The sequence below is a fragment of the Amphiura filiformis genome, unplaced genomic scaffold (genome assembly GCF_039555335.1).
Source record: "Amphiura filiformis unplaced genomic scaffold, Afil_fr2py scaffold_70, whole genome shotgun sequence".
NCBI lineage: Eukaryota > Metazoa > Echinodermata > Ophiuroidea > Amphilepidida > Amphiuridae > Amphiura > Amphiura filiformis.
The window spans coordinates 343,020-369,907 of NW_027305534.1; the positions used below are offsets into that span (position 1 = coordinate 343,020).

The 26,888-nt window shown below is 36.9% G+C and overlaps 1 protein-coding gene across 1 annotated transcript; it reads right to left on the reverse strand.

The window, feature by feature from the left end:
* Positions 1-4,658: 4,658 nt before the first annotated feature.
* LOC140144653 (uncharacterized) lies at positions 4,659-26,247 on the reverse strand. The gene is made up of 19 exons (XM_072166464.1): positions 25,773-26,247; positions 25,092-25,430; positions 23,360-23,713; positions 20,547-20,855; positions 19,667-19,975; positions 18,499-18,762; positions 17,821-18,144; positions 15,709-15,993; positions 15,304-15,441; positions 14,690-14,717; positions 14,099-14,178; positions 13,459-13,650; positions 12,796-12,924; positions 11,525-11,712; positions 11,174-11,296; positions 10,916-11,027; positions 10,371-10,467; positions 7,454-7,553; positions 4,659-6,922 (listed from the first exon to the last, which is right to left on the reverse strand). The coding sequence occupies exons 1-19, from the start codon at positions 26,245-26,247 to the stop codon at positions 6,845-6,847; spliced, it is 3,924 nt and encodes a 1,307-aa protein (XP_072022565.1). The 3' UTR covers positions 4,659-6,844.
* Positions 26,248-26,888: the final 641 nt, after the last annotated feature.

Below are 26,888 nucleotides of genomic sequence, written 5' to 3' on the forward strand. Positions count from 1 at the left end.
TCAAGGATTCAGAAAAGTATAGTTTGACCTACCAGCGGCATGAGTTGTAAGCAAAAATGTAAAATCTTTGTGGTGGTCGGTTTGTTTGACCACACAGGGGTCAAGAAATATAATCGATCCGATTTCAACGCAAATGGCCTTTTTGAAATTTGGCCTCTGTGTTGACCTTTAATCTTGAATATGGCCGGGGTGCCGGGAATTATTTTGTTTAACATCTTGAATGTGTTATAGGACCATAAAAGTACAGTCCAACCTCTCTTATCCGGACCTCTTTTATATGGATCTCTCTGTTATCCGGATGTGAAATCTTTACAGGGAAATATGTTTTTGATGATTTACCACACAGGTAATTCCATGCTCTGAATGCTTAGAATGACATCTATGCCGCAAAAAGCACTGTAAAGCCATCTTTTAAACAATATTTTGTTGTCACCATTTAAGTACTTGGGACAGTCAATGCAGAATTACATGTAATTCACTTATCCGGATTTTACACTTATCCGGACAATGCTTGGCCCCATCATGGCCGGATAAGAGAGGTTGGACTGAAAAAGGTTGGTGTGGTAGAGTTTGCGGGGATGCAGAATAAACCTCTGTATATACTATACTACTCAGTCTTATTTATAGATTTAGTTTAATCTTTTTTAAACTGTAAGATATATTCTACATCCTACTGAGCTTAATATACTGAGGTAAACGACCAAGATCAACGTTGCAACTTACAGACCTATCTAATTTCATGTATGTGAGTGGATGTTTCGAGCATAATGATTTGCGAAACGAAAGCGAAATGATGATCCGCAAAAATAACTAGAGCTGATGTGGCTCAAGAGTAACAAATATAAGGCAGTGGCATCTGATGCCAATGCCATCCACGTGACCGTGATATCAACCATTAAAATAATTTATTACTCACAATTAGATGCTTTTCTGACCAAAAATGACCCTGATCCAATGACTCTTGTTGACCACTAGATCACCTTTGACCTCTATAAACAACTTTAATTTTAAACTATTATTTCCTGTTAAAAAGTCTAGTCATTGGAGATAATTTGGACAAATGACCCCGATAACCTAAATGACCCCAACCACCATAAGTAATTTATAACACTCAATCAAGCAAATTTTCAGCAGCATTAGATTATTGTTTGGCTGCATTGCCGCTACTGACCCTTGTGTGACCTTTCACCCAAAGATGGGTAATCCGAAAATTCGACCCGTTCACAATATATCATCCATTTAAAAGTCGCCTGATATAACAAGAAATGGCCGAGTTTGGTCGAGTATCTTAAGAGAGCGTTAGAAAAGGAAGGAAATGTGGGCCAGAGGAATAGAGAATGCGAAGTAGAGTAGACAGGTTATTTCTAAGTGGTGAGGTCAAGGCGCATTGCAAGGCCTACCTAAAATCCTAAAATATCATACCAGCGTCCAACAGGAGAAAGAGTTAAAGATGGCATACTTTCACTCCGTGGCTACGCCACGTGGCTACGCCACGGGGAAAGAATAAAAATGCGGATCCATAAAGACTTTCTCTCTATTAACATATTACTTTAGGTTTACTTTACTTAAGCAAGTATAATATTACAAGACTCATCTACGACATCATATTCATCTTTAAAATTATAATTGAGTTCTAGATCTCCAGTTGACTCAAATTAATTCGCATCAAAACCACATCTGTTAGGTATGAAGAAAAAAATACTTTTCAACGGGCGGACGTGCTATCAGTAGGGGTGGGCAGTGACCCATATTTTTTTCAGGAAGCAGTTTTTCAATGGCCAAATTTCATCAGGAAAAAGAATCTGTCAAAATAGAATTCACCAGATGAAGTCTTAGGTCGGGTTTTGGCAAAAATTCAAAATGGCCTCCAAAATAGGTGTTTTTTAGGGATTTTACCACTATTAGTATAGTTTTAGGCAAAATGCACCATGTATTATGTCTTCCTATATGTTTTTGAGGCATCTAATTCCAAATCTACCATTACTGTAATGGCCAAATGAATATTTAGGTTAGATGATGGTAAAAATTCAAAATGGCCGCCAAAATCACCTTTAAAAAAAAAGATTTTCTGCAGACAGTGAGCCATTTATATTGATATATTGAGTAATGTGTCTTTTTAGGGGTTTTCATTTCACAGACTATGAACCTAAACTATATTAAGCGATATGATTTTAACAGTGGTAATAATCACCTAAGATAATACATTTTATAATGCTACATGAGGCACCATTATGTTAAATGTACCGCACCAAGGCATTTATTTTTTAGATTATTGGTAGGCACGACTGTATATGGTGTCAATTGCGTCTTTTCAGCTTCATAACAGCTCACCATAGCAGCTGAAAAGCAAACATGAAGCCATAATATCGCTGAAGTCTTGCTTCATCAGCGGGTGGATCAGCCCAACAACGAGGAATGCAAGTTCAAGTCTATCGCTAATCTAAGAAATGGATCCTTTGTGATCGGTAGAATGATGTTTCAGTGGCCAATGGATAAAACGGGCAATGAACAATATAAGCAAATGGTGCCAGCCACATTGAGGCGAGTAAAATTACAAAGGACTGGATCAAGAAGAGTGTCTGATGACAGCATAATCAATTGGGATATACACATACTCTGTTAGTACACTTGTCACAATTTGGCGGACATTGATTATTTGCAAATATTGGCTACTATCTCTTTGTCACTGAAATCAAAATTCAAGCATCCATTTCTGAATTTTTGAATTGCCCGACATTATCAAACCAATCTTCAGATTTTTTGTGCCGCTTGTTATTCGCTGTGTAGAGATTTGAATTGGTCATAGTCAGCGAGGATTCTTTTGCTCAGAGATTATGCTGTCATCAGACACTCTTCTTGATCCAGTCCTTTGTAATTTTACTCGCCTCAATGTGGCTGGCACCATTTGCTTATATTGTTCATTGCCCGTTTTATCCATTGGCCACTGAAACATCATTCTACCGATCACAAAGGATCCATTTCTTAGATTAGCGATAGACTTGAACTTGCATTCCTCATTGTAGGGCTGATCTACCCACTGACCCAAAAAGACTTTTGCAATATTATGGCTTCGTGTTTTGTTTTTCAGCTACTATGGTGAACCTGAAATTACAAAATTTACATACAGTTGTGCGTACTAAAAAACCTTGGTGCAGTACATTTGTCATAATGGTGCCTCTTGTACCATTATGAATGTATTATCACAGGTCAGATATTACCACAATGATTAATCAATCAATTATTATCTAGTAGAGATTCATAGTCTGCGACATGAAAACACCCAAAAAGAGGTATTACTCAATATAAATGGGTCCATGTCAGCAAATTCTTTAAAAAAGGTGATCTTGGCGGCCATTTTTAATTTTTGCCATATTTCAATCTAGATATTCATATGACCATTATATTAATGGCAGATATGGAACAATCGGCCTCAAAAATATATAGAAAGACATATTACCTGGTGCTTTTGGCCTAAAATTATACAAAAAGTGGTAAAACCTTGAAAAACACCTATTTTTGCGGCCTTTTTAAATGTTTGCCATAATTCAATCTAGATATTCATATGGCCATTATATTAATGGCAGATATGGAATTAGCTGCCTCAAAAACATATCGTCGGCAGAGTGCTATCGTAAGTGCAGTTTGGACAGTTTTACAGGAGGACCATTTTTGTGTTTAGCGTAGCCGTTTGTTTCCAAGTAGCCATAAAATGACATAGGAATGTAAAGCAATTTGATTTTAATAATATAAATTATATAACTGGTGTTATAGTTAATAAATCGATGAATTATTGACTGATTTAGATGTCGTAAGTGCCACATACGATAGAGTTACACTCAAATTGAAATGAGTGTAGAGTGCAACACTATCGTATGTGCCACATACGATAGTGTTGCACTCAAATAGAAATAAGTGTAGAGTGCAACACTGTCGTATGTGCCACATACGATAGTGTAGCATTCATTGCTAAATTAGGATATACGTAATATCGGCTCAAATATCCAATATTTTGTCATTGTCATTTTAAAACAAGTGTTAATTTATTTTGGCACATAATACTTACAATAGCAAGACACCTTTTTCCGTAATGATATCTCTCAAGATTTATTAATGAATCTAAAACTAAAAACACCGGATTTATCGCCTCTATTACCAGTCACGGGAGCTATGAACTTAGACAGCATGATGACAACGTATACAGCCGTCAGCGTCACAGCCAGTGATGTGTAAGAGATTGTTTTGCAGTTACGATGGTGTAGCATTCCGTAATTTTGTTGTTTAGGCCCAATAAAGTAGCGTATGTGGCACATACGATGGTCTTACAGCAAATGAAATACAAAATTAGCGTGCACGACTGTCGTAAGTGGCACATACGATAGTGTTACATGCATTAATTAAAATTTCATTGCACTTACGATATTTTATTTTATTAATTAAAAAATAATTAAGCAATTTTGAAACTTAAAACCTGGTTTAAAATGTGCGCTTTTATACGGCCTTCCATAATTAGTCAAAATCTCATTTTGGCCAAAAATGTCACTTACGATAGTGTAGCACTCTGGCGACGATATAGAAAGACATATTACTTGGTGTTTTGGCCTAAAACTATACAGAAAGTGCAAAATCTTGAAAAAAAACCACCTATTTTGGCGGCCATTTTGAATTTTTCCAAAACCCGACCTAAGACTTCATCTGGTGAAATTTTTTGACAAATTTTTTTCCTGATGCAATTTGGCCATAGAAAAACTGGTTCCTGTGTAAGTTTGCAGAAAAAAAACACTGCACCATGCAATCTGCTATCAGGAGTAGATAGTATCACACTGCACCATGCAAATTGCTATCAGGAGTAGATAGTAACACACTGCAACATGCAAACTGCTATCATGAGTACATGGCTACACAATGCACCATACAAACTGCTACCAGGAGTAGATAGCAACACACTGCACCATGCAAACTGTTATCAGGAGTGGAGTAGATAGTAACACATTGCAACATGCAAACTGCTATCAGGAGTAGATAGCAACACACTGAACCATACAATCTGCTACCAGGAGTAGATAGCAACACACTGCACCATACAAACTGCTATCATGAGTAGATGGCTACACAATGCACCATACAAACTGCTACCAGGAGTAGATAGCAACACACTGCACCATGCAAACTGTTATCAGGAGTGGAGTAGATAGTAACACATTGCAACATGCAAACTGCTATCAGGAGTAGATAGCAACACACTGAACCATACAATCTACTACCAGGAGTAGATAGCAACACACTGCACCATACAAACTGCTTTCAGGAGTAGATAGCAACACACTGCGCAATGAAAAATGCTATCAGGAGAAGATAGCAACACACTGCACCATGCAAATTGCTATCACGAGTATACAGATAGCAACACACTGCACCGTTTCTACGGGCGGGTGGGGCAAGGATACATAATGATGACCCACTCCTCATCCATGAAACAATTTTTACATTTTGACATTAACCGCTTAGAAGGGGGCGCTGAATCGATCTGGACACGTGCCCTCCCTTGCCACTCTAGCTACGCCACTGTTAGCAAAATAACGCTAGAAAAGAGTTGACTTCACATGAATACAGCAAGTTTACAAATCTCAAAAATGGAAAATCGGGATCGGTCGGACCGAACAGGTTTTGTGTTCGTCGCCTTATATTGAGCTATTTACATTCCACTTCCAGCAATTTTATGTTATTTGTCATTGAAGAAATATATTTACAAGAAATGCCTCAAATATTGTTGTAATATCTTATCTACATGTTGTTCGATTAAATGACCATTACATTACCTTTATGATATAACTCTTGTCAGTTTTGTACTTGATTGTCAAACGATATTTCTTTATTCGTGTTATAACATAATACTTTCCATCCTTTATAACAACCACAAGACAATAACAGGATGTCCCTAGAGTTTTTAATGCACTCGCATTTTTGCTCAAAACCAATTCGCTCAAAACCATTTCACTGTTTAAATTGTTTGTAATTCATTTGCTACCAAAATAAATGAAAGTTCGGTAAACCTGTTTTTCGAAATGTGTCGCTTTTAATAAATTATGCCTACTCATCGCCTTTTCATTTTTAAATGGGTGTAGCCCAACTCAAGCGCCCATAACTCGACCAAATGATATCGTAGAGCATCAAAAAGGTATCAAATGCTTTATATACATTAATTAAGTTTTTGCTATATATTTCACTTCCCGATATATCTGACCATCTATAATCGTTTCTATACTTTGTGTGTTGAGTTTATGTGCATCGATGATATGCCCCAAACCCTTTACGCCCCAGCAAACACAAAAAACGTTTTAAATCGTTTTAAACATGTTATATTTTGGGTTTTGGTTTAGATAAACATATGAAAATAATAGCATCTCAGCATGCACTTTCGTGCCACGAACTACCCAAATAATAGTCCAGGCAGGTTTTCATCCATTTTCGGACACTTGTCATTTACAGCTATTTACAATTGTACAAGTCTGTGATTACAACTCTGGAATCAGTAGCATAAGGTAGTCATGTAAACCAAAGTTCATAGTTCTAGGGGGTGTACTTATGAATATATATATTAACTTCTCAACATGCGCTTTCGAACCGCAATGCGTAAATTTGTCAGATATTACCCATTTGTGGAACCTCAAGATATGCTTCACATTTTCCACGTTCTTTTCAACTATAACGGAACATTCTTTTATCACATTTTAATTGCTTTTGCTTCAAATTATAAGTAAATTTAATTAATTTAATAAAATTCAATATATACAAAATTCGCCATCATGTGCTTTTTGTCCTCGTTTAGGTCGTTCAGTCGACTCATCTACACCTTTTCGTTTGGAGCTGGGAAAGAGACGTCCTCATACAACTTGGTCTCAAAGTCTGCCAATGATAGGTAGCTCTGGAGAAATAGATCATTGTTCAGTATTAGGAATTAGCCTATGATTTACTCGTTTTATATTACTTAGAGAATAAAGTTTGTCCCACAAATACTAACATTTTATGTATCTCTGCATTTCAATTACCGGTACTATTTTGTTTTGTAATGTGACATTGGAAGTATCTCAAATAAAGAGTCTAATAATAATGCGAATCACCCCCGGATATCGTTATGGTTAATTCACACGTGATGGGCAAGTGTAAGATTTTTAAATGCAGGTAATAAGATTTTATTCGGGTTTTACCTCAAAGCACAATACATATGATAATACTTGCTCAAAGTTACTCAAATTCTGCAATTTTGCCCCTCACAAATCTCAAATTCAGCCTCCTTTAAGTCATTTACTACATTATTAACCAAATAATGCAAACCCATGGTTTGACACCATATTTCAGACTCCTATCACACTTGTCTTGACACTTCATAAAAATATTCTATACTTAATGTCAAGTCCATATTACACCTTCCCTAAAGTATATCGGTGATACTTACATTCTGTCCCTCTAGCACTTCATTGAGGAGCTTCATTAAATGTTCAAATGATGGTCGCTTAGAGGGCTCCTTTTCCCAGCATGCTAACATGATGTTGTATCTAGAGCACGAAATCAGGGATGATGAAAACGCATTAAAGTAAAATTCATGTGCTTTTTGTTGACCATGTATTATTTTATCCCGATATATTTCAGCAGTTTCTCATTACATCATTTAGGTCATGATTACGTAGTCGTGATTTCGATGTACCCCAATTATTACCTGGCCAGGAAACACTTCCTTGATCCATTCTTTCCTGCTGCTCATTTACACCTTTATTCCGTATGGAGTCAAGGAGCTTCAGGGCGGTATTTGCAGCACTCATCCAGCATAGTGAGGCGTACTTCATAACACTACGAACCCGGGGCTTGTAAACTGTGGCTCTCCTTTTCACATCAACCTTGTTTTCTACTCTCCTTAGGGCCACAAGCTTTTGTCGAGCTCTGGCAGCAGTGTTGGCAATGTGCTTAGACCATTTGAGTGTTACCAGTTTGGTGTTACCAAAAAAGAGGTCTGACCTAGTTGGGTTCATTTTTCTTGAGATAGTCAAGGCTTTACACTTGGAGGCCTCAAAGATCACTTTCCACTTGTCTGCCCAGGTCCTCATTCTCTCCATGTCCATGTTTAGGTTTGCTGTTACAACCATGCTGCCATCACTTGATCTGATTTCACAGAATAGGGTGGAGTCATCTGCATACAGATAAAGGGAATTCTCGCATTCATCTTCCAGATCATCAATAAAGACAGAGAACAGCAGCAGGCCAAGGATTGAGCCTTGTGGTACAGAGGCATTGATGGATGTATTATTTGAGGATTGGCCAGATAGAACCACTTTGATGGACCGGTTGGAAAGGTAGCTTGCTATCCAGGTCAGAAGCTTGTCAGAAACTCCTTTTTCTTTTAGCTTGGTGCAAAGTCCTTTATGCCAAACCTTGTCAAATGCTCCATTGATGTCCAAGGCAATTAAACGCACTTCATGACCTCTGTCTAGAGCATTGGACCATTGCTGAGAGAGGATGGTAAGGATGTCAGATGATGAGGTCTAAATGTAAACTGTCTGTCTGTCTGATATGACATAGTGCTGTAAGAGGTAATTCTGAAGCTACTGCTGCACCACTGCCTCCATAACCTTGCTGATGTTGCTAAGAATAGAGATGGGGTGGTACATGAACGGATTAGCCTTTGAATCCCTCTTATGGACCAGGATGATTGATGCACACTTCCACAGGCGGGGGACACTCCCTTTGCGAAGCACAGCTCAAATAGACGGCTGAGAGGTCTTGCTAATTCAGCGCTGACTCTTTCAGGATTCTAGTGTGAATCTCATCTCGTTGAGGTCTCCAAGTACCACAGATTGGGCGCTGAACTCGGTAAGTTTAAACAAGGTGTTGATATCCAAGTAAACTAATGATATCACTGTTGCTATCCGGTGGTCTGTACACTACATCAACCAGTAGCTTCCGAGATATAAGAGACACTAAGAACCACATCAGTTCCAGGTCTGTAGAGTCCAGGTCCTTGTCATGGAAAATGGTGACACCTTCTAGGCAGTAGCCAGCAATACCTCCTCCTCCTATTGTATCGGGTCTATCCCTGCTGCAGCAAATTGAGTACCCACTGATGGTAATGCAGTCAGCTCCATACCTTACTGAGGAGTCCAAGCTTGTTTGTCTTGTCTTTTTCGTAGCAAAATGTTTACAGGATTGGGGGTTGCTAGCCCCGTCATCCCAGAATCTAAACAGTGCGGCAGGGATGTGCGCTATTAAGCATTGCCTAAACTGAAAGCATCCTGGGACTCATAACAGTTTGGGTATCGAGATGAGGTTGACACCGCTTGGTCAAGGTTTGGGTGATCCGCGCATCAAGTACATCCCCACTACCCAGTTATTGTACATCATAAATTAAATTGCATTTATTGAGTAGACAGTTACAAAATACCCACTAATATTCATATTAAAGTCCCCGTATTCAGAAGACGTATTTTGTTTACTGTTTATAATAACCGCTTCGAATGAATAAAACGAAGCATTTGACGTAGGCAGAATTTTATGTTGCCTCCCCCCGACTCTCCTAAGAAATAAAAGTTAGGAGCTAGGATTTGTGGCGTCCGTGGCAAGAACACACGGCACTCCTTTGGGGGAGAATAGCTGACCGCTCCCTCAACATTAAGACAAATGTTACTAGTTTGGTCTTCATTAAGGTAAATTTTGATGACTATATTTTTGTTAGGAGCCGCAATGACTCAAGGCCAAAATCACCTTTTTACCCAAATTCACACAAATGCACAACACTAATACACTGTTTGATTAATTTAACAAAATCTAAGTCTTTAATTGAAAGTAAAATGTGCTTGATAACAAATGCACATACAATATAATCAAATATAATCACTCTTTTAACTAATTACTACTTAGCCGTCTATCTTCTTCTTGGTGACCATAGAGTTCTGGTGCAATGTTCTGGACGGCTGATGTAAATATCCTTATTCACTTCCTTGCGTATAAAATCCTCGCACAGAAATGGTGCTGCTTTCTCCAAACACTCAAATCCTTAACAATCTCCAAAAACAATACTTCTTTCACCAATCACTCTCTTTTCATCTCAACTAACCAAATGTTTCTATTTCCTGACTGAGAATTCCCCCCCCCCCAAGTTGTTGTGGTCCCCGGCACCCTTTGCGCATGCCACTGAAGCGATGCACATACTTATTGAATAAAACAATATCTCTGCGACACAATACCAAAAACAATACCGAGTTTTAAAGAATACGGAAAAACACAAAGAATAATGTTTGGAAGATCTAAATGTTTGCTTAATTTCTGTCAGAACTTCATATTCATGCTTTATTATATTTATGAGGTTAGATATACATACGTACAATTGTTCACTGCAGTGTTTAGGCCGCGGCATTCTCTGCCCATTCTTCAGAAGTTTCCGAATGTCATCGCCTTTCAACTTTGGATATGGTCTTGATCCTTTAGAAATAGAGTAAAATAGAACATTTATGGGAATTAAATAAATGAAAAGGCTACGGCTTTACACTTGAAATTTAACGGTTGCTAAATTATTGCGCTGCAAACAAAATGCAATATTTAACTGAATGTTACTATATACATATTTAGTAATAACAACACACACACAAAATGGCTCTTTAGGCTAAAAAAAAGTTACGTCTTAAAATAATGGAAGAATTCGATACTCGTATTGTTTAGGTATAAACAATTGATATTTGTACTTCAATTGTGTATATCAACCACAATTGTAAGCTCTGTACTTTTGAACACTCGAAAATGACATCTTAACTCAAAATTTAGTTTTTAAAATATATTTAAAAATACTAATAACCTTAAAAAAAACCCTCATTCTGCATTCGTTTTTGAAACTGCGATGGGCTTTGAGGCATAACATTTTCTTTAACCTTACCTAGAGTAACAATCTCCCACAGCAATACACCAAAAGACCACACGTCACTTTCTGTAGTGTGCACATCACCAAGAATGGACTCGATTGCCATCCAACGTATTGGCAAACGACACTAAAATAAGATCACGAAAAGAAATATGAATTCAAGATCACATCAACAACGCCATTGACGTTATAAATGAAATTACTAGTTTTTAAGTTGGATACTCAAGGTATAGAACACACAAAGTAGTTACACGTAATTTAAATAAGATTCACCTCATTTTGCCGATGAAACACTTCAACATTCTTGATGTCTTCAGCCAAACCAAAGTCAGATACTTTGCATTCAAATCTTTTATTCAAGAGAACATTTCGTGCAGCGAGATCTCGGTGAATGCACTGGAAAATGATACACGTTAAAAGGCAAATGTTATCAAGTAAGAAATGAAAATAAAAACCTTATTCACATATAATATTAATTTAAAAAAATCGTCATTAATTAATTCCAAACTGAATGACAGACTATAAACACAGGACGCTCCCGTATTATTTTCCTAATAATATTTGTGGAATGGGTTGGGCATAATTTGTGTCATTATATATGATTTATTATTATAAAACGGTCACCTTTTGTCGCGCTAGAAATGCCATCCCATTGGCGACTTGGTGCGCAAAGCCCATCAATTGTGTTGGTGTAAAGGATTTACTACCAGCGAAGAGGTTGCCATATGTGCCATCTCCAATAGTTCTACTTTCACGGAGCCGAGTCTTTAGGTTGCCATTTTCCATATATTCTAAAATCATGTATGGTGGATCTAAATTTACAGCAGACAGATTTGTTAATAATGGCATAATGACAAATTTGAGTTAATTCTATACCTATTTTAGTCTAATTTGACTCGAAAAATCATGTGAAATGTACCGCCAGAATGTGTTGTCAACCATCCGACTAATGTAAAGATACGTTCAAGAGAATATGTGATGCGATCAAGCAAAATCAGTCGGAACTCGGAAATATTGATTTTGAGATATAGCCAAACAAAGGAAATATTTCTTTTTGTTTTCTATTGTTTTGGAAACTCTTTAATTGCTCGTATCTTTGGAACTGATTGTTCAATTGCAATGGACTTTTCTGCAAAATGCAACTTTGCAAATGTTTGTTACTATCCTATAAAAAACTGAAAATGTATTATTTCCGAGTTTCGACTGATTTTGCTTGATCGCATCACCTATATGCAAATTGGCTTACGTGTTATACCAATTGTAACAATACAATGTATACAACTATTTCGCTTTTTATAAAAAAAAATGAAAATAGCAACAATGTTAGGGGGGCCTATATGCAATGGAATCAGTACATTCTTGACTAACAGAAAAACTTAAATTAGTTTCTTTCCTAGTGCAGGTCCAAACGCTCTGCCCGATTTTTCGCACATATCTAGTTTGTACCGCGTAAATTGAACACGCATGCTTATCATCAAAGATCTCAGAATAAAAACAAAGGTTTTTCTTTTTTTCTTTCACATATTCGACATAAGTAAATAAATAACACGATAGGTATTTCAAACTTACGAATTAAAATAAACTTCAAAACCCCGTGTGGCTAAAGCTGCTTTGGGACTACTTTACACAATTAGCCATATCTTCGCTTCCAGACCACCGATATTATTGAAACAAAGCGTAGGTAGTAGCTAAAGACATTTACTTGACGACCAGGTAAAATAAGTGGAATATTTGCCTAATACTACTGTCTAAATTGTATAATATTTTCGTTACAACCTGTATATTAATAATAATAATTGGAAGAATATACCGGACGACAACACGTGGATATAAACAGACAAAGTACATAAAGAGAAAGGAGTCAAAACAGGATCATGATGATAAGAAGTTCATACCTTCATCCATGCATCCACCAAGCAGTTGTACGACATTTCTGTTCTTTTGTTTTACAAGTGCTGGCATAAGTGATTTCATCTGATTGAATTCTTTCATTAACTGCTGCTTTGTTTCATCATTAGCATTGTCTTGATAAGGATAGAAAGTATGAAATTCTATTAAGAAATAATGTCAAATTTAGACTTCGACACTGTCATTAAAAAAAAAAGAAGAAAGCGCTGTGATTTATAGTGCGCTACGCACAGACACAACGCCTAGACGTTGATCCACAAGCCTCAGCACACTTTACAGGTTGTCGCTGACCACTACGGCCCCACATAATTCCGCAAACCATTAAACAACAAATCAGGGACTTTGCTGCTTCAAGAGCGCACACCCTAGACATTCCACAAATAACCATCGCAACCAGGATCAGCTCCCCGAGTTTCGTACGGGTTACAACGAGACAAATTAGCAGCGAGTTCCTTGTCCAGGGGAATTTCAAGCTAACTCAATTTTTTTCACGTGAGCGTACTAGGCACCGCCAGTGTTCGAACCCGTAACCTCTCGTACCACAGTCGAACGCCTTATCGATTGAGCTTACTTGACATTAACACACATTTCATTTATAATGCCATTTTAAATTGACTTAAAAATAGCCTACGTGTCGATCAAATATTCACCTTTTAGCGTCTTAACAGCAACCTTTGTTTCCCTTTCTCCCACCACTATTCCCGTAGCCATTCCTAATAATACTTTCCCGAATTCGCCATGGCCAAGCTCGTTTTGAATGTGCAAGTTTTCTCGTGGAAATATAAATTGCTTTAATAAATATTTGACATATGGTTCCTCTACCTGCTCATTCAAATCAGTATCTGAAATAATAAAAGAGAACAATGCAATTACTTTCTACTTGTGATTCTACTTTCGTTGATGTTACTTTTGAAACAAGTAAACAAACTGGACCAATGGATGATGATTGCCATTATATATTCAGAGGTGCAATTGTGCAATTATATTGAGCTCAAAAGGGGAAAGCGAGAGATAGGGAGAGGGGGTATCGAGGTAGAGGGAGAGAGAGACAGTTGGAAAAGAGGCAGAGGGTGAGGGGGAATGAGAGCGAGAGCAAACGAGAAAGAGTGGGAAGGAGAAACAGGGGAGAGAGAGATGATAATGTTGAGAAGAAGGAGGGGGAAAGACAGAGAAAAAAACAGTAAAAGGAGATGCATTTAGGTATCTATATCTGAAATGAAATTAAGAATGATAGTCTAATATATTTATATATAGAGGAATGATCCAATAAGAACAGCCCGTTTGACCTACCTACAAATCCAGAATTGCGCGTACCGTCATGTTGTCTGGTTTCATTTGATGACGCTCTTGCGGTACCTGTAAGCTGTAGTCTTACTCAAAGAAAGAAATTTACATATAATGTACGAGATTAACAACCGTTGTTGTTCATGTTGTTTGGTTGGTTGATAGTGTTGTTTTGCAATTGGAACAAGTTGGATATATACCTAAGGAAAGAAGCCATTTGAAGCGACTTGGCGTGTTATAAAAGGTTGGCTTATATAATTATTTTCTATGGGTCAAAGGCAATAACTTCTGGGTGGCCAACTAAATCAATCCTCTACAGGGGGGTCCCAGCATTGGGTCAAAGGTTACATTGGGTCAAATTTCAGAATCTTGTTTTAAACCCCACCAAAGTATTGCTCTAGTCATAAGGATTCATAAAAGTATAGTTTGAACAAACCTGGGACGTACGGTTCTTGAGTGATAAGCAAAAAGGTCAAAGGTCAAATTTTGACCTCAACCAGGGTCAACATCGTAAAAATTAAGGGGATACAAGGGAAAACACGAAATATTTGCCGCTAACATCTTATACATTCTACTTATAAGAATGCTTATAATTACTTTGTTGATCCTGTTCCCGGTTCATGATCTGTATAATGAATAATGAAAAGATATAAAAAATACAACAATAATAAATATATAAATAAATAATAATAATAATAATAATAATAATAATAATAATAATAATAATAATAATAATAATAATAATAATTAATAATAATAATAATAATAATAATAATAATAATAATAATAATAATAATAATAATAATAAATATGTAAGGGCATTTCGTGATCCACAGCCTCGTCCCCCACTTTTCTCAAATAAAGTTGAGATTTTTATACCACCGGAAACCTCTGACTACATAATGTATATGTACAAAAAAATTCTTGCAGATAAATTCGTTTAGCAAAAATATCGTCAAATTTGAATTACGTTCTGGTGTATCACAACGAAATTACAACAGTGGCCTATGGAGCAGTGTAATACACAAAATCGTGCATAACTCGCAAACACAAAATCGGAAACAAATGAAATTTTGGGAATAAGCTTTTTTCGTGGATATCTACTGAAAAAATGTCATAAAAAGAGGATGCTAGCATCACGAAATGTTCCTTTAATTGCACTGGTTTTTGTTTAAATAATATTATTAATTTTTCAATTTTTGTACTCATACCTCTAAACGTATCACCGTGTTGTTTGCGTAAAAGGTAAAAGATTATTACAAGAAGTACAGCAATAATTACACCCATCGTACTACCAAGAATAGCTCCGATGTTACTTGTTTTTGGAGGTTCTGGTGGTGCTACATTGGCTTAAATGCAAGAAAAATGTATGAAATATACCAAAGCACAGTCAGTATTAAAATAGTAGTGATGATGATGATGATGATGATGATGATGATGATGATGATGATGATGATGATGATGATGATATTGGTGATGATGATGGTGATGATGACAAAGGGTTTTGAGAATGAAATGTTGACTGTGAATGACTGCAATATGTAAGATTTAACCACATAGTTTAGAGTAATAATATTGATCGTTATCACTTTCCTTAATTTAAAGTTTTAATGTACCCTTTGTTGTAGCTTCAGTAAATGCGGCTGGACTTCTGCCAATCCTATTCTCTGCCACCACTCTGATTTCATATGTAGTATCCGGTTCAAGTCCTTTAATAACGTGGTCATTTTCAGTATCAGACTGTTCCTCCGTCCAATCTTCATCACTTGTTTTTACTCGATGTGCAACATAGGATGTTTGTTCTAAATTGGTTCCACCGGCATAACCCGGACTCCAAGAGATTTCGATTTCTGTGACCGTTGTATTTACTGTGTGTAGGTCGGAAACAACAGTTGGTACCGCTAAAGGAAGGTAAAATATCAGTAAAAGTTCATTTTGGTGACAAATTGTTAATCCACCACCTTACCAGGGTGTAAGGCTGCCCATCAGAGTCGACCCTGGGGGTGGGTGGGTGGTATGATACTACTACTACTACTACTACTACTACTACTACTACCACTACTACTACTACTACTACTACTACTACTACTACTACTACTAACTACTACTACTACTACTACTACTACTACTACTACTACTACTACTACTACTACTACTACTACTACTACTACTACTACTACTACTACTACTACTACTACTAACTAGATAGTACTCACGCATGAGTACAAGTGTTTGCAGGTACGCACAAGCGCTCAACTCTGTGTGGGTACGCACGCCAGTTGGCAAATGTACACAAGTGTTTATGGGAACATGTCACATATGTTTTTCACAAATTCACAAGTCTTCTAACCACTGAAGGGCCTTATTGAGTTTGCAGTCAGTAAGAAAGTCAGACTTGATTCAATTTATATTTAAAAATATTGTTGCCTACAATACGATCAGACTACAATGGCATTTCAGTACGGTCTACAAGGAATAGCCAGCAGAACTATCATACCGTTTCAGCATGTTGGCCAAATTTCCACCTACTGGGTTTAAGTACTACATCAACCCCCCCTACATTCCACGCATAACTTCCCTCCTGGCTGCCCCCGAGGCTACAAAGAGCAACGCCGCGAACCAAGTCCAAGAACCAGTGCCCAAACACACAGCAATACCGCGCAGATAACACAGCACTACGCTATCGCGCTCATAAACGACGCAGAGCCAAGTAATGATAATTACGGTTGAACGACAGTAGACACGCCATGAAAGGAAGTAATAAATACGGGAAAAATCGTAAGGACATGGGAGGAAGGAATGAATCCAATATAGTGAAAGAATAAATAAATAAATAAATAAATAAATAAATAAATAAATAAATAAATAAATAATGTAAAAATCATGTACAAAAAAAAAAGAAGCTAAAATAATGAGAACAGAATGAAATAAATAACATGCAAACAGAAAATTAAAAGCTAAGCAAGAAAAAATAAGTTAAAAGGGGAATGTAAGAAACGGTAGATTTGATAAAATAATGGGAACGATGTTAAACAAATAAATTAAATGGAAATGGGGAATAATAATAATAATAATAATAATAATAATAAAGAAACGGAGCTTTCTCAGGCATGCATCCTCTGGATCCTCGCATTTAATATTTAATGTCTCATATTGACTGATGTTCTGCCAGGACACAGCAGATAGCAGTGGCGTAACTACCGGGGGGCAGACGGGGGCAACGTGCCCCGGGCGCTACCTTTAGGGGGGCGCCAAATTGACCAATTCAGCATCGATTTTGCGCCCTTCCAAGCGATGAAAGTCAAAATTTGTTCGCGCTTCGCGCGCATTTCAGCACGAAATCAATTGAAAGAACATTTTAAGATATTTAACTTCTAGTAACCAAAATTAAATAGTGGTATGCCTTATTTGTCCAAAATTTCGAGCTCTCCGCGCACAATTGTTTCAAGGATTGCCCACATCTAAGATATTCTCGGGGGGGGGTGCAGGGGAGCAAATTTTGTTTCTTGTCCCGAGCGCTACCAACCCTAGTTACGCCACTGGCAGATAGGCCGCCCTCTCTAATAATAATAATAATAATAATAATAATAATAATAATAATAATAATAATAATAATAATAATAATAATAATAATAATAATAATGATGATGATGATGATGATGATGATGATGATGATGATGATGATGATGATGATGATGATGATGTATATATATATATAGCTGACTTACTTGTGCCATTGACATAGATTACAAACATATCCTGTGACCCGATGTTGTTATTGGCAATACACGTATATCCTCCATAGTCTTTATCTGAATCTATAGCAGCGATATTCAACATGCTTTTTATTTCTGTTCCATGCACGCCATCTTCCTTCATCGTCTCAGATGTTATTGTAACTCTCTCGGTAGCATTCGTAAGTTCCATACCATCTGGATTCAGCCAAGTAAATGCTGGTGCCGGTAAAGCATCAGCAATGCATACTAACGATACGTCATCGCCTTCTTCTACTCCAACCTGATTTTCGTCTTTGTTGCTTATTTGCGCGGCATCTGTTGAAGAAAAAGAGCGATTTAGTGACGCGGCGATTAAAGGAGATTGCTAAACATATCAATATTTTAAGAAAGAGCGTTCTGTTTTGTTGTTGTTTTTGTGGGCGTGGTTCTCTGTCCACGCCCACCCACCCCACACCCGTCTGATACGTTACTAAGCAGACCTGTAAAATTCGTATTTGCATACATCACGCGATTTCCGAAAAACAGTGAGCTGGCTTCTGACATCTTAGGAAGGACGTTTTATAATTTAATTATCATCATCATTATTATATAAATCATTATTAGTTTTGATGTTTCTGTTTGGGATTGGGTTATTCTTTAATTTTAAGACATCAATGCTACACTACTTACAATGTATCACTAATGGTGTATCTTCTGATCTGCCATCCGGTGATAATCCATTGTTAGCAATACATGTATAGTAACCAGCATTATCCCTTGACACATTGTCATATACAACAGTATTTGTTGTATGATCAGTGATTTTGTTGTCCTGTTCCCAGGCAAATATATTTGGTTGAGGGTTGCCTGCTGCACTACAAACCATATATACGTAGCTGTTCTCCACCACTGGGTCGTCCGTTGACTTGGTTATAGTAACACTTTCCGGAGGATCTAAAGATTAAATAGTGAATAGTAGTGTTCATGCTAACGTTTACCTTAATTTCGTGGAAAATATGTATCATGCTAATCATTGCCATTGGGGATAGATCCCGGGTCTTCATAATCCTTTCAAATGTTGTACATTAAAAGTTAATAGTTTTAAATGTCAATACTTTATTGTAATATATATAATACAAGTAAGGGTGCACGCAAGGTCACACTAAGTGGGATATTTAGAATTTGTTTTGTATTGCATTTAAAGTAATGAAGATATTAGTAGAAACAAGTATACATTTTCCGGAAGGAAATGATGCAGACAGTCTCTAACTAGCACATCAGATAGGTAGTTATTTGAGAAAATCATCCAATTCGTTTTCCTTGCCCTTTTTACGCCCACCATACATCGATGTAAACTGCACATTTATGTTCTAAAGATACAAAAATAGTAACAGGTTCAGAGTTTTTTTCTTCGTTTTATGTGTCAAAAAAGATCAAAATTTGAAAATTTTCCAATTTTGACCAAAATGTGGGATATTTTAAGGTATAAAATAGTATAAGGTTCTAATTCTAAAATTTGAGAAAACTGTTACTAGTTGTGTGTCTTTAGAATAGAATTATGCAGTTTTCATTGACTAGGAATGTTAGGTTTAAGCACAGAAAACCAAATTTGGCGCTTTTCTCAAAAACTGCTGATGAACTAATTATCATTACTTTTAAAGATACAATACAAGACAATGTCACTTGAACAAAATGCGTTAAGGGTTTTTTTTTTGGAAAATAATTTCGCCATGACTGAATTTCGATGAAATTTCATGATGAAAGCCGTAAGGCATACATGTTTTAGCGAAATCGTAATCCGTGTTTCTGATTGTTTTTAAATTCATACACGTGTCTGAAAATCGTGCACATAACTTACAAAGGACGTTCAAAAGACAAGAGTCACATTGATTGCACGACATCGTAGGAATAGTTCCGCAGCACATCATATCCGTTCCTGTATCACCTCTAGTAAATTGACCTGAGTATGTTAGGGTTGTCGTAGTTCCACCGTATTCACCATCTTCATACACTGGGCTTGGTGTGTTAGGAACAGGTGTACCACCTTTACTCCATATTAGAGTAGTTTGAGGGTTACTGCTGGATGATGAGCATGTCAGATCTACAGAGATTCCTTCACGGATCTCTACAGGACATGTGTTACTAATCAAAACGTTTTCAGCACAAACTGTAGAAAATTTTAAGTAATAATCCTTTCATATCATTCTAAATAATACGAAAACAAAGCAGACTTATCTACATAATCAAAATATAAGGTAAAATAAAGTAAATAATCTGGCAATCAACAGTTGCTATCACAAGCTGCAAGGTGCCAAATACGAAATAAAAGTATATCTACCTATGAAACGATTTTATTCCATAATTCATGTTAGACAGAATACGTATATTTTTATAGGTCCTAGGTAATGTATTTCATTCATTCACAAAGTTTCATGAGGGCACTTCGTTCTTATCAATCGGAATAAAAACACGACACCGGATTCAGTTTAACAGAAAACAATGATTATTTTGTGTCTGTCGCCATTCATCTGATACTCATCTGATACTCCTGCGAGTCCGACCGTAATCATCGCAAGTATTACAACGGAGGACAACAAATTAAGGTCATTGGCTATGTGCATTGGATAAAGATATTAGAAACAGAACAAGAGGGAGATAAATATGGATGCACATATTAATGAGAAAAAAAAGAACAGGTTGATAGAGCGACAGATATAGAGACAAATGAAGGAACTCACATTGTACATCAACCATCAGTGAGTTACTTCTTTCTTCTGACCCTGTAAGTGTCTCATGTACAACATCACATTTAATCATTTCTCCATTATTTGCTCTTGAGGGCATAAAATTCACCTCACTTGAAATGTCGTAGCGAAAGTCGCTAGTATCCTGTTCATTTTCAGCTATTCTATCTGTGATGTTTGTATTCCCAATGTACCATTCTATTCCACCTTCAGGAAATGCATTAAGAGCGTTGCATGTGAATGTTTCCGCCATCCCTTCCACTAGCATGTTCTGTCCTTCAATGCTTGGTTTGTCTGGAGGTCCTAAAACAGAACCAAATATTTCCAAAAGTATTATCACTAAGACAAGACGTAAAGTTTAGTCCTATTGGTGCTCCTATACTATGTACCGATGGCTCGTTTTATAACTATGTGCTCCCATATTACCCAACCCACTCTCCCAATCAAATGATTTTTAAACTTTTCACAATGTACAGGGTGGGTCAAAACAGTGAAATAAGTGGAAAAATTATGGGAATCATATAACGTTTATAACCCCTTTTACTGTGACACTCAAATTTTGACCAAGCGGCATGGAAATTTTGAGCTAGTAAACAAATCGTCATTAATTAATGCGACGCGATCTTTTGTTGGTCGAAGCAACCAAAAAATAAATTAATATATTATTTAGAGGTTAATAACTGCGCATCGGTTATTTGGAGGGCATTGTGAAAAATCTAAACATTTTGCCTTTGGAATCGAGGGATATTCCGAGATCCAAAGCAAAATGTTTAGATTTTTCACAATGCCAGACATATAACCGATGCACAGTTTAATATTGACCTCATTCATAACCGTCACTTTAATCTCTCCACCTTACAAAATAACACAAAATTTTGTTCAAAAGTTTATAAAAATAGTTGATTTTTACATCTTCCCTTCCTAAAATTCGATCAGGCTAAAACAGGACCACCAATAACAAAAGTGATAACACAATCTGGTAATATGGTAGCGCGCAATCCAAATACGGCAGACAGCGCGCGCGTAATTTGTTCGACGCACAACAACAAGTGTGTGCGACAATGGAACAATTACGCATTTTGCGGTCAATTGTGAGATATTAATGACCTCTATTTGCTTTCGCGTTTTCACAAATAACTAAATGTAATTCTCGCTATTCGCAATAAGGGCGCCGCCAGCGGTTTGCGATGTAATCGTGATGTATCATGGGAAAAGGTCGACATCCAAGTCCGCACAATACGAATATTACCATGCTATTACATAGGAACACGTGACAATATTTTTTTTTTTGTCAAAATAACGGTGTTACACGCGAATCGATACTCACTAATACTTAATAATGTGATTTGAAATGCGCACAATTAATTTTTTCTCTATCGATTTGCGTGTAATACCGTTATATTGACAAACTAAAAAATATTGTTCCATGTAATAGCATGGTAATATTCGTATTGCGCGGACTTGGATGTCGACCTTTTCCCATGATACATCACGATTTTCCCATGATACATCACGATTACATCGCAAACCGCTGGCGGCGGCCTTATTGCGAATAGCGAGAATTGGATCGCACGCATCGCGTTTATTAATGAGGTTATGAATTAGGGGTTCATTCATAGCGATCATGACCGTTCATACATACCCAACATTCTTAGAATTCAATACAGATGAAAATAATAAGGGTTTACAAGTTTAAATAACATTTCGATACCGTTTTCCTTCATAAATTGGGAGAAAATGAGTAGGCCTACTTGCAGGAAGCAGCTCGGCTCTTGAGGTCAAAGGCCGGGAGTCAACGCGTGATATGCGCGTCATCTTTTACGCTCCGCGTGAGAAGGGCGCGGTGACATGCGCGTGTACGCAACACTAGCAAATCGTGGATCGTGTTAATTGGGTTCCAACGCTGCGTGACGCGGCTTGTTTATGCCCCGCTTACTGGTCATAAACGGTCATAAAAAGGGCCCAAACCCAATCAAAAACGTCGTTATATCGTGAGTATGTATGAATGAAAAATAACACTTGGTTGTCCATGTTACCTGATGTTTTGCAAAAGTTCATTCTATAAATTAAAAAACTTGCTTTATTATTGTTGTTAATGAGTTATGAAATGATCACACTCGCTATGAAATGATCAATGCAATTTTCGCCAAAGCTCACTACCATTCGCAAGATAGTGTGAACTACCAAATCGCAACAGTTTAAAATAGTTGCTAACCTTTAAGCCCACGAGGTGGAAGAACTACACATCGTGTAGAACCTGATTGGCACTTTGCCCTAAATGTATCGCCCCATGTACTCAACCGATGCGTATTTTTAATAACAGACTTAAGAAATGTAAAAATAAATCGGAAGGTTTTTAAATAGTGAAAGGGAATTTGTGCAGTAAAGTTCATCAGGGCATAGCAAAATATTTACTAGGAGTTGTGTCAGGAACAGATGACATGAAACCATTAATCTTTTTTTTTTAAACTCTAACTACCACTAGGATAAAAAGCGGCCAGCCAACTAATTTACTTATTTTCATCAATACTATTATTTCAAATCAAAATGGATACTTAGCTAAATTTTCCCTTTTGTAAGTCAAAAAAGTGTTGAAAGCTGAGAATCTGCTTTCAATGTATCATATGAGACTAAAATACTTTAATTTAGGTATTTTGGTCTCAGGAATGATGGGGTTAAGTGTTGAAGTCGAAGTGGACCTAGTAAATGATTGAAATAGACTTATTCCCTAAATGTTGGACAGTAGCATTTTAAAAATACAAAAACATTTCTTGCATCAACAGCGGATCGATTGCTAATATTCTTACCATAAACATTTAGCACAATGTTCCTTGCAATTGCTCCTGGTGCACCGGTGACATCAATGCTGACTCTACACTCCAAAGTTTTCTTGTGCTGGCTTCTAGTCGGTGTAAATTTGATACTGCCTGACGTATCCTCAAGGTTGTCGCCATTCGAAGGTGGTACAGGTGTGGTAATACCTGTATCTACCTTAATGTTATCAATAAACCATTCTATATTGGCACTTGGTCTAGTTTGAAAGACATCACAGGTAAATACATGTTGGTTTCCTTCTATCACATCCACCGTAGCACCTTGTGGGTAACCACTTGGGTTAGTCTGGTCAGAAATCTTAACTTGGTTTATATCAGATGGTGGAACTGTACTCAAAATAAGAGAAAGCGTTGCATCATCTCATCTAAAAGAAACTATATTCCTTAACAGCAATTCCGTGAAAGTGGAAAGTGAAGGTTCGTTTCTCAGTGTATTTGTCTTTTATGATAAAGGTTAATTAAAATTTGCAAGCACTCGCACTTAGCAAAGTCGTAGTTCATTGAATTTACAACCGTATGACAAAACAGGCGAAATCAGTAACTTTTTGCACAAGATTTGCAATTTAAAGAGAATTGGTCATCGCTCAGTCTAATGTAGCTAGTATATGCCCAATATAAGTGTGCTTTGAAATATATTGTAAGGAATACTTTTAAAACCTACATTTTGGTCAAAAATGTGCTTGGATAAGTAGTTTTCAACAGATTTACCACATTCGCCTTGCTATAACATTGAATTGCATTATCTGTTGACCTAATGTAAAAAGGTGTTTTAGGGGAAGTGTTAGCTTTCGTTCGATATAACTAAAATTCTCATTGGATGAAGGGAACACTTGAGGTTTTGGCAAAAACAAATCACAGACTAGACTCGCTGTGCTGGAATTATCTGTGTACTCTGGTATATCGAGGTGGAAACTGTGCGTCTAATGAAAGCTCTGTTCGTTATTGACAATAAAACAACATATGAGTAATAATTAAGGAGCTGTACAATAATTATAAGCCCCCTCCCCGAGGGTAAAATTTCCAAAAGGCTCGCCAAAAATCGCTTGCCCCCCGGCACGCCAAAAAATGCTCCCCCCCCCTCTCGGCCTGCTAAAATTTCTTTGCCCCGCCGGCGCATAACATATTTTTGGGATCTTAATTTACAAACCTTAAATGATCTAGATACATGTTGCGAGCAGCCAGCAGGAAAACTTGCATATTTAAACGTTTCCGTACTTTTTAGAGCGTTTTATTTAAAAGGCGTCCGTGAATGTGTGCCGGAAATCGCTTGCCCTCCCTCTCAACAATTGCTTGCCCCGCCCTTTCGCCCCCCCCCCCAATTTTACCCTTATTGCACAGCCCCTAAATAAAGTGGCATATCGACTATGATCACGCACCAGCAGTCGGGCAAATGAAGCTAAATGACAAATAGGTTGAGGGTGTATATCACAGAGGGGAGATCTGATAAGTAGGCCTTATGCAACTACATTTATACCAGCGATATTTTAATAATAGGACCTGGATTTCAACCATGCTATAATTCTAGTGTTTTAAGTATATATTCATGTATATCTCGGGAATGCATACCTGATAAAAAAGTACATAGTTATTTCCGCATTCGACATGTTTGAGAATAAACATGACGCATCACTGTCGAGTGTGTATTTGAAAGGAAGAAGTTTAAAATATAGTAAGCTTAATCGGTTTTATTTCATTTTTCACTTACCAAATATATCGAGAGAGACAAAGCTATAAACACTAGAAACTGCATTACTCTGCCATCCTTTGCATTCAACATTTCTTCTGTGATGAGCATTAAATGATGGTATGATGGTTTTGGTACTTTCTGTGTCAAACAAGTTTGGGTCATCTACATTAGTTTTTTCCTCGCTTTCACCGTCTGCATCAGTAGGCTGATTTGCCAGTTTCCAACCTATACTTGCTGCTGGATTTCCAGCAGTGGCGATACACTTAAATTTATGAGAAAAGCCGTCAAATACTGTAACCGAAGAACCATTTTCATAATTCTGTCCTGCGTTTGATAAAACAACCGTCTGAAGAGGTACTGAGAGTGAATACGAACAAGGTTTATGTTTAGTGAAAGTTTCACATGCTTTGTGTAAATATTGTGATTATATTATCAGAGCAAATAGTGAATAAATAAATAAATAAATAAATAAATAAATAAATAAATAAATAAATAAATAAATAAATAAATAAATAAAAAAAATAAATAAAATAAATAAAATAAATAAAATAAATAAAATAAATAAAATAAATAAAATAAATAAATAAATAAATAAATAAATAAATAAATAAATAAATAAATAAATAAATAAATAAATAAATAAACACAAAACTCAGTACACAAATAATATTTCTGTCCCCAATGGAATCACACACTCACCTATAACAGTAAGGTTCGCATCTGCATACAAAATTTCGGTATCTATATTTACTTGACACCAATATCGTCTGGCATCAGTCAGTGTGGCAAAGTTTATTGTAAGTTGACTTGATCCTGAGGTACCAAGATCGACGTTATCGATAGTCATGACATACGCAGGTTCACTGAAGGGAGGCTCGTAGATAGGATTGGGATTGTCAGGTGTGGTATACAGATAGAAATGTGCAATTCTGGTCAATGGTATTGGATCCACATCAACAGGGTCCTCTGGTCCATGATTAAATCCCAATCTCCAGAGAGGATTATCCGATGCTTTTCCAGTATAGCTACATGTCAGTGTGGTGGTGTCTCCTTGTGCAACTTCATTGTCATCATCAATACTCAAGGTGATGGTAAGCTGGGACCTTACACCTCCTGCAATTTGAATGGCATACTTAAACTTTAGAGGGGAATAATTGTGATGAGTTCCTGTCATGACTGTCCGTTCTCATACAGTTTATGTGTAAACGTTGGTATACTATGGTAATTCACAAATTAAAATATAAGTAATATAAATAAAATAACTTAAAAAGAACAGAAGTTGAGATTTCTTTAACTTGCAAAAGCGACGTCATTTTGCCTCAGCGATTTGTATCAATTGATCAGCTTGATGCTCTGAAAACGGAAGTATTCACTGAGTTTGCGTGAAAATCGCTTTTCTGCAAAAGTAATCGAATATAAATTCAGTTTAAAGAGGAAACGCCTCCAGAGTAGTTCTTCTGGGGTGAACAAACCTTCAAGGATTGAAATGTCCTTGATCATGGTAAGAAAATGTTGACAAACAAATAACTCTGACGTGGTATAAACATAGACATTAGCGTAGTCACTTGTCAATTGCCACTGATTAATTTGATAACCAGGCAGGTTTGGTTCACCCAGAAGAACTGCTCTGGCGCGGCTTCCTCTTTAAGCCAATCAGTGCATGTCCACACTACTACATGTAGAAATCCTCAAATAAATTTTGCCCAAGATTTGACACCCTGTACCTTCCTTAATGGATGTATTGCTCCAGTTCCAGCTCCTGTATTATCGCTAAATTATTATGTTGTATCTACTTTGAATTACCACCTGAATTTT

Excerpts from the sequence above, each read along its gene's own strand:
- LOC140144653 (XM_072166464.1), bottom strand. The coding sequence starts at position 26,247 with ATGACAGGAACTCATCACAATTATTCCCCTCTAAAGTTTAAGTATGCC. Across the intron at positions 18,145-18,498 it reads TACACCATTAGTGATACATT|ATGCCGCGCAAATAAGCAAC; the intron begins GTAAGTAGTGTA and ends TTTCTTCAACAG. Across the intron at positions 7,554-10,370 it reads AAACACTGCAGTGAACAATT|ATACAACATCATGTTAGCAT; the intron begins GTACGTATGTAT and ends TTCGTGCTCTAG.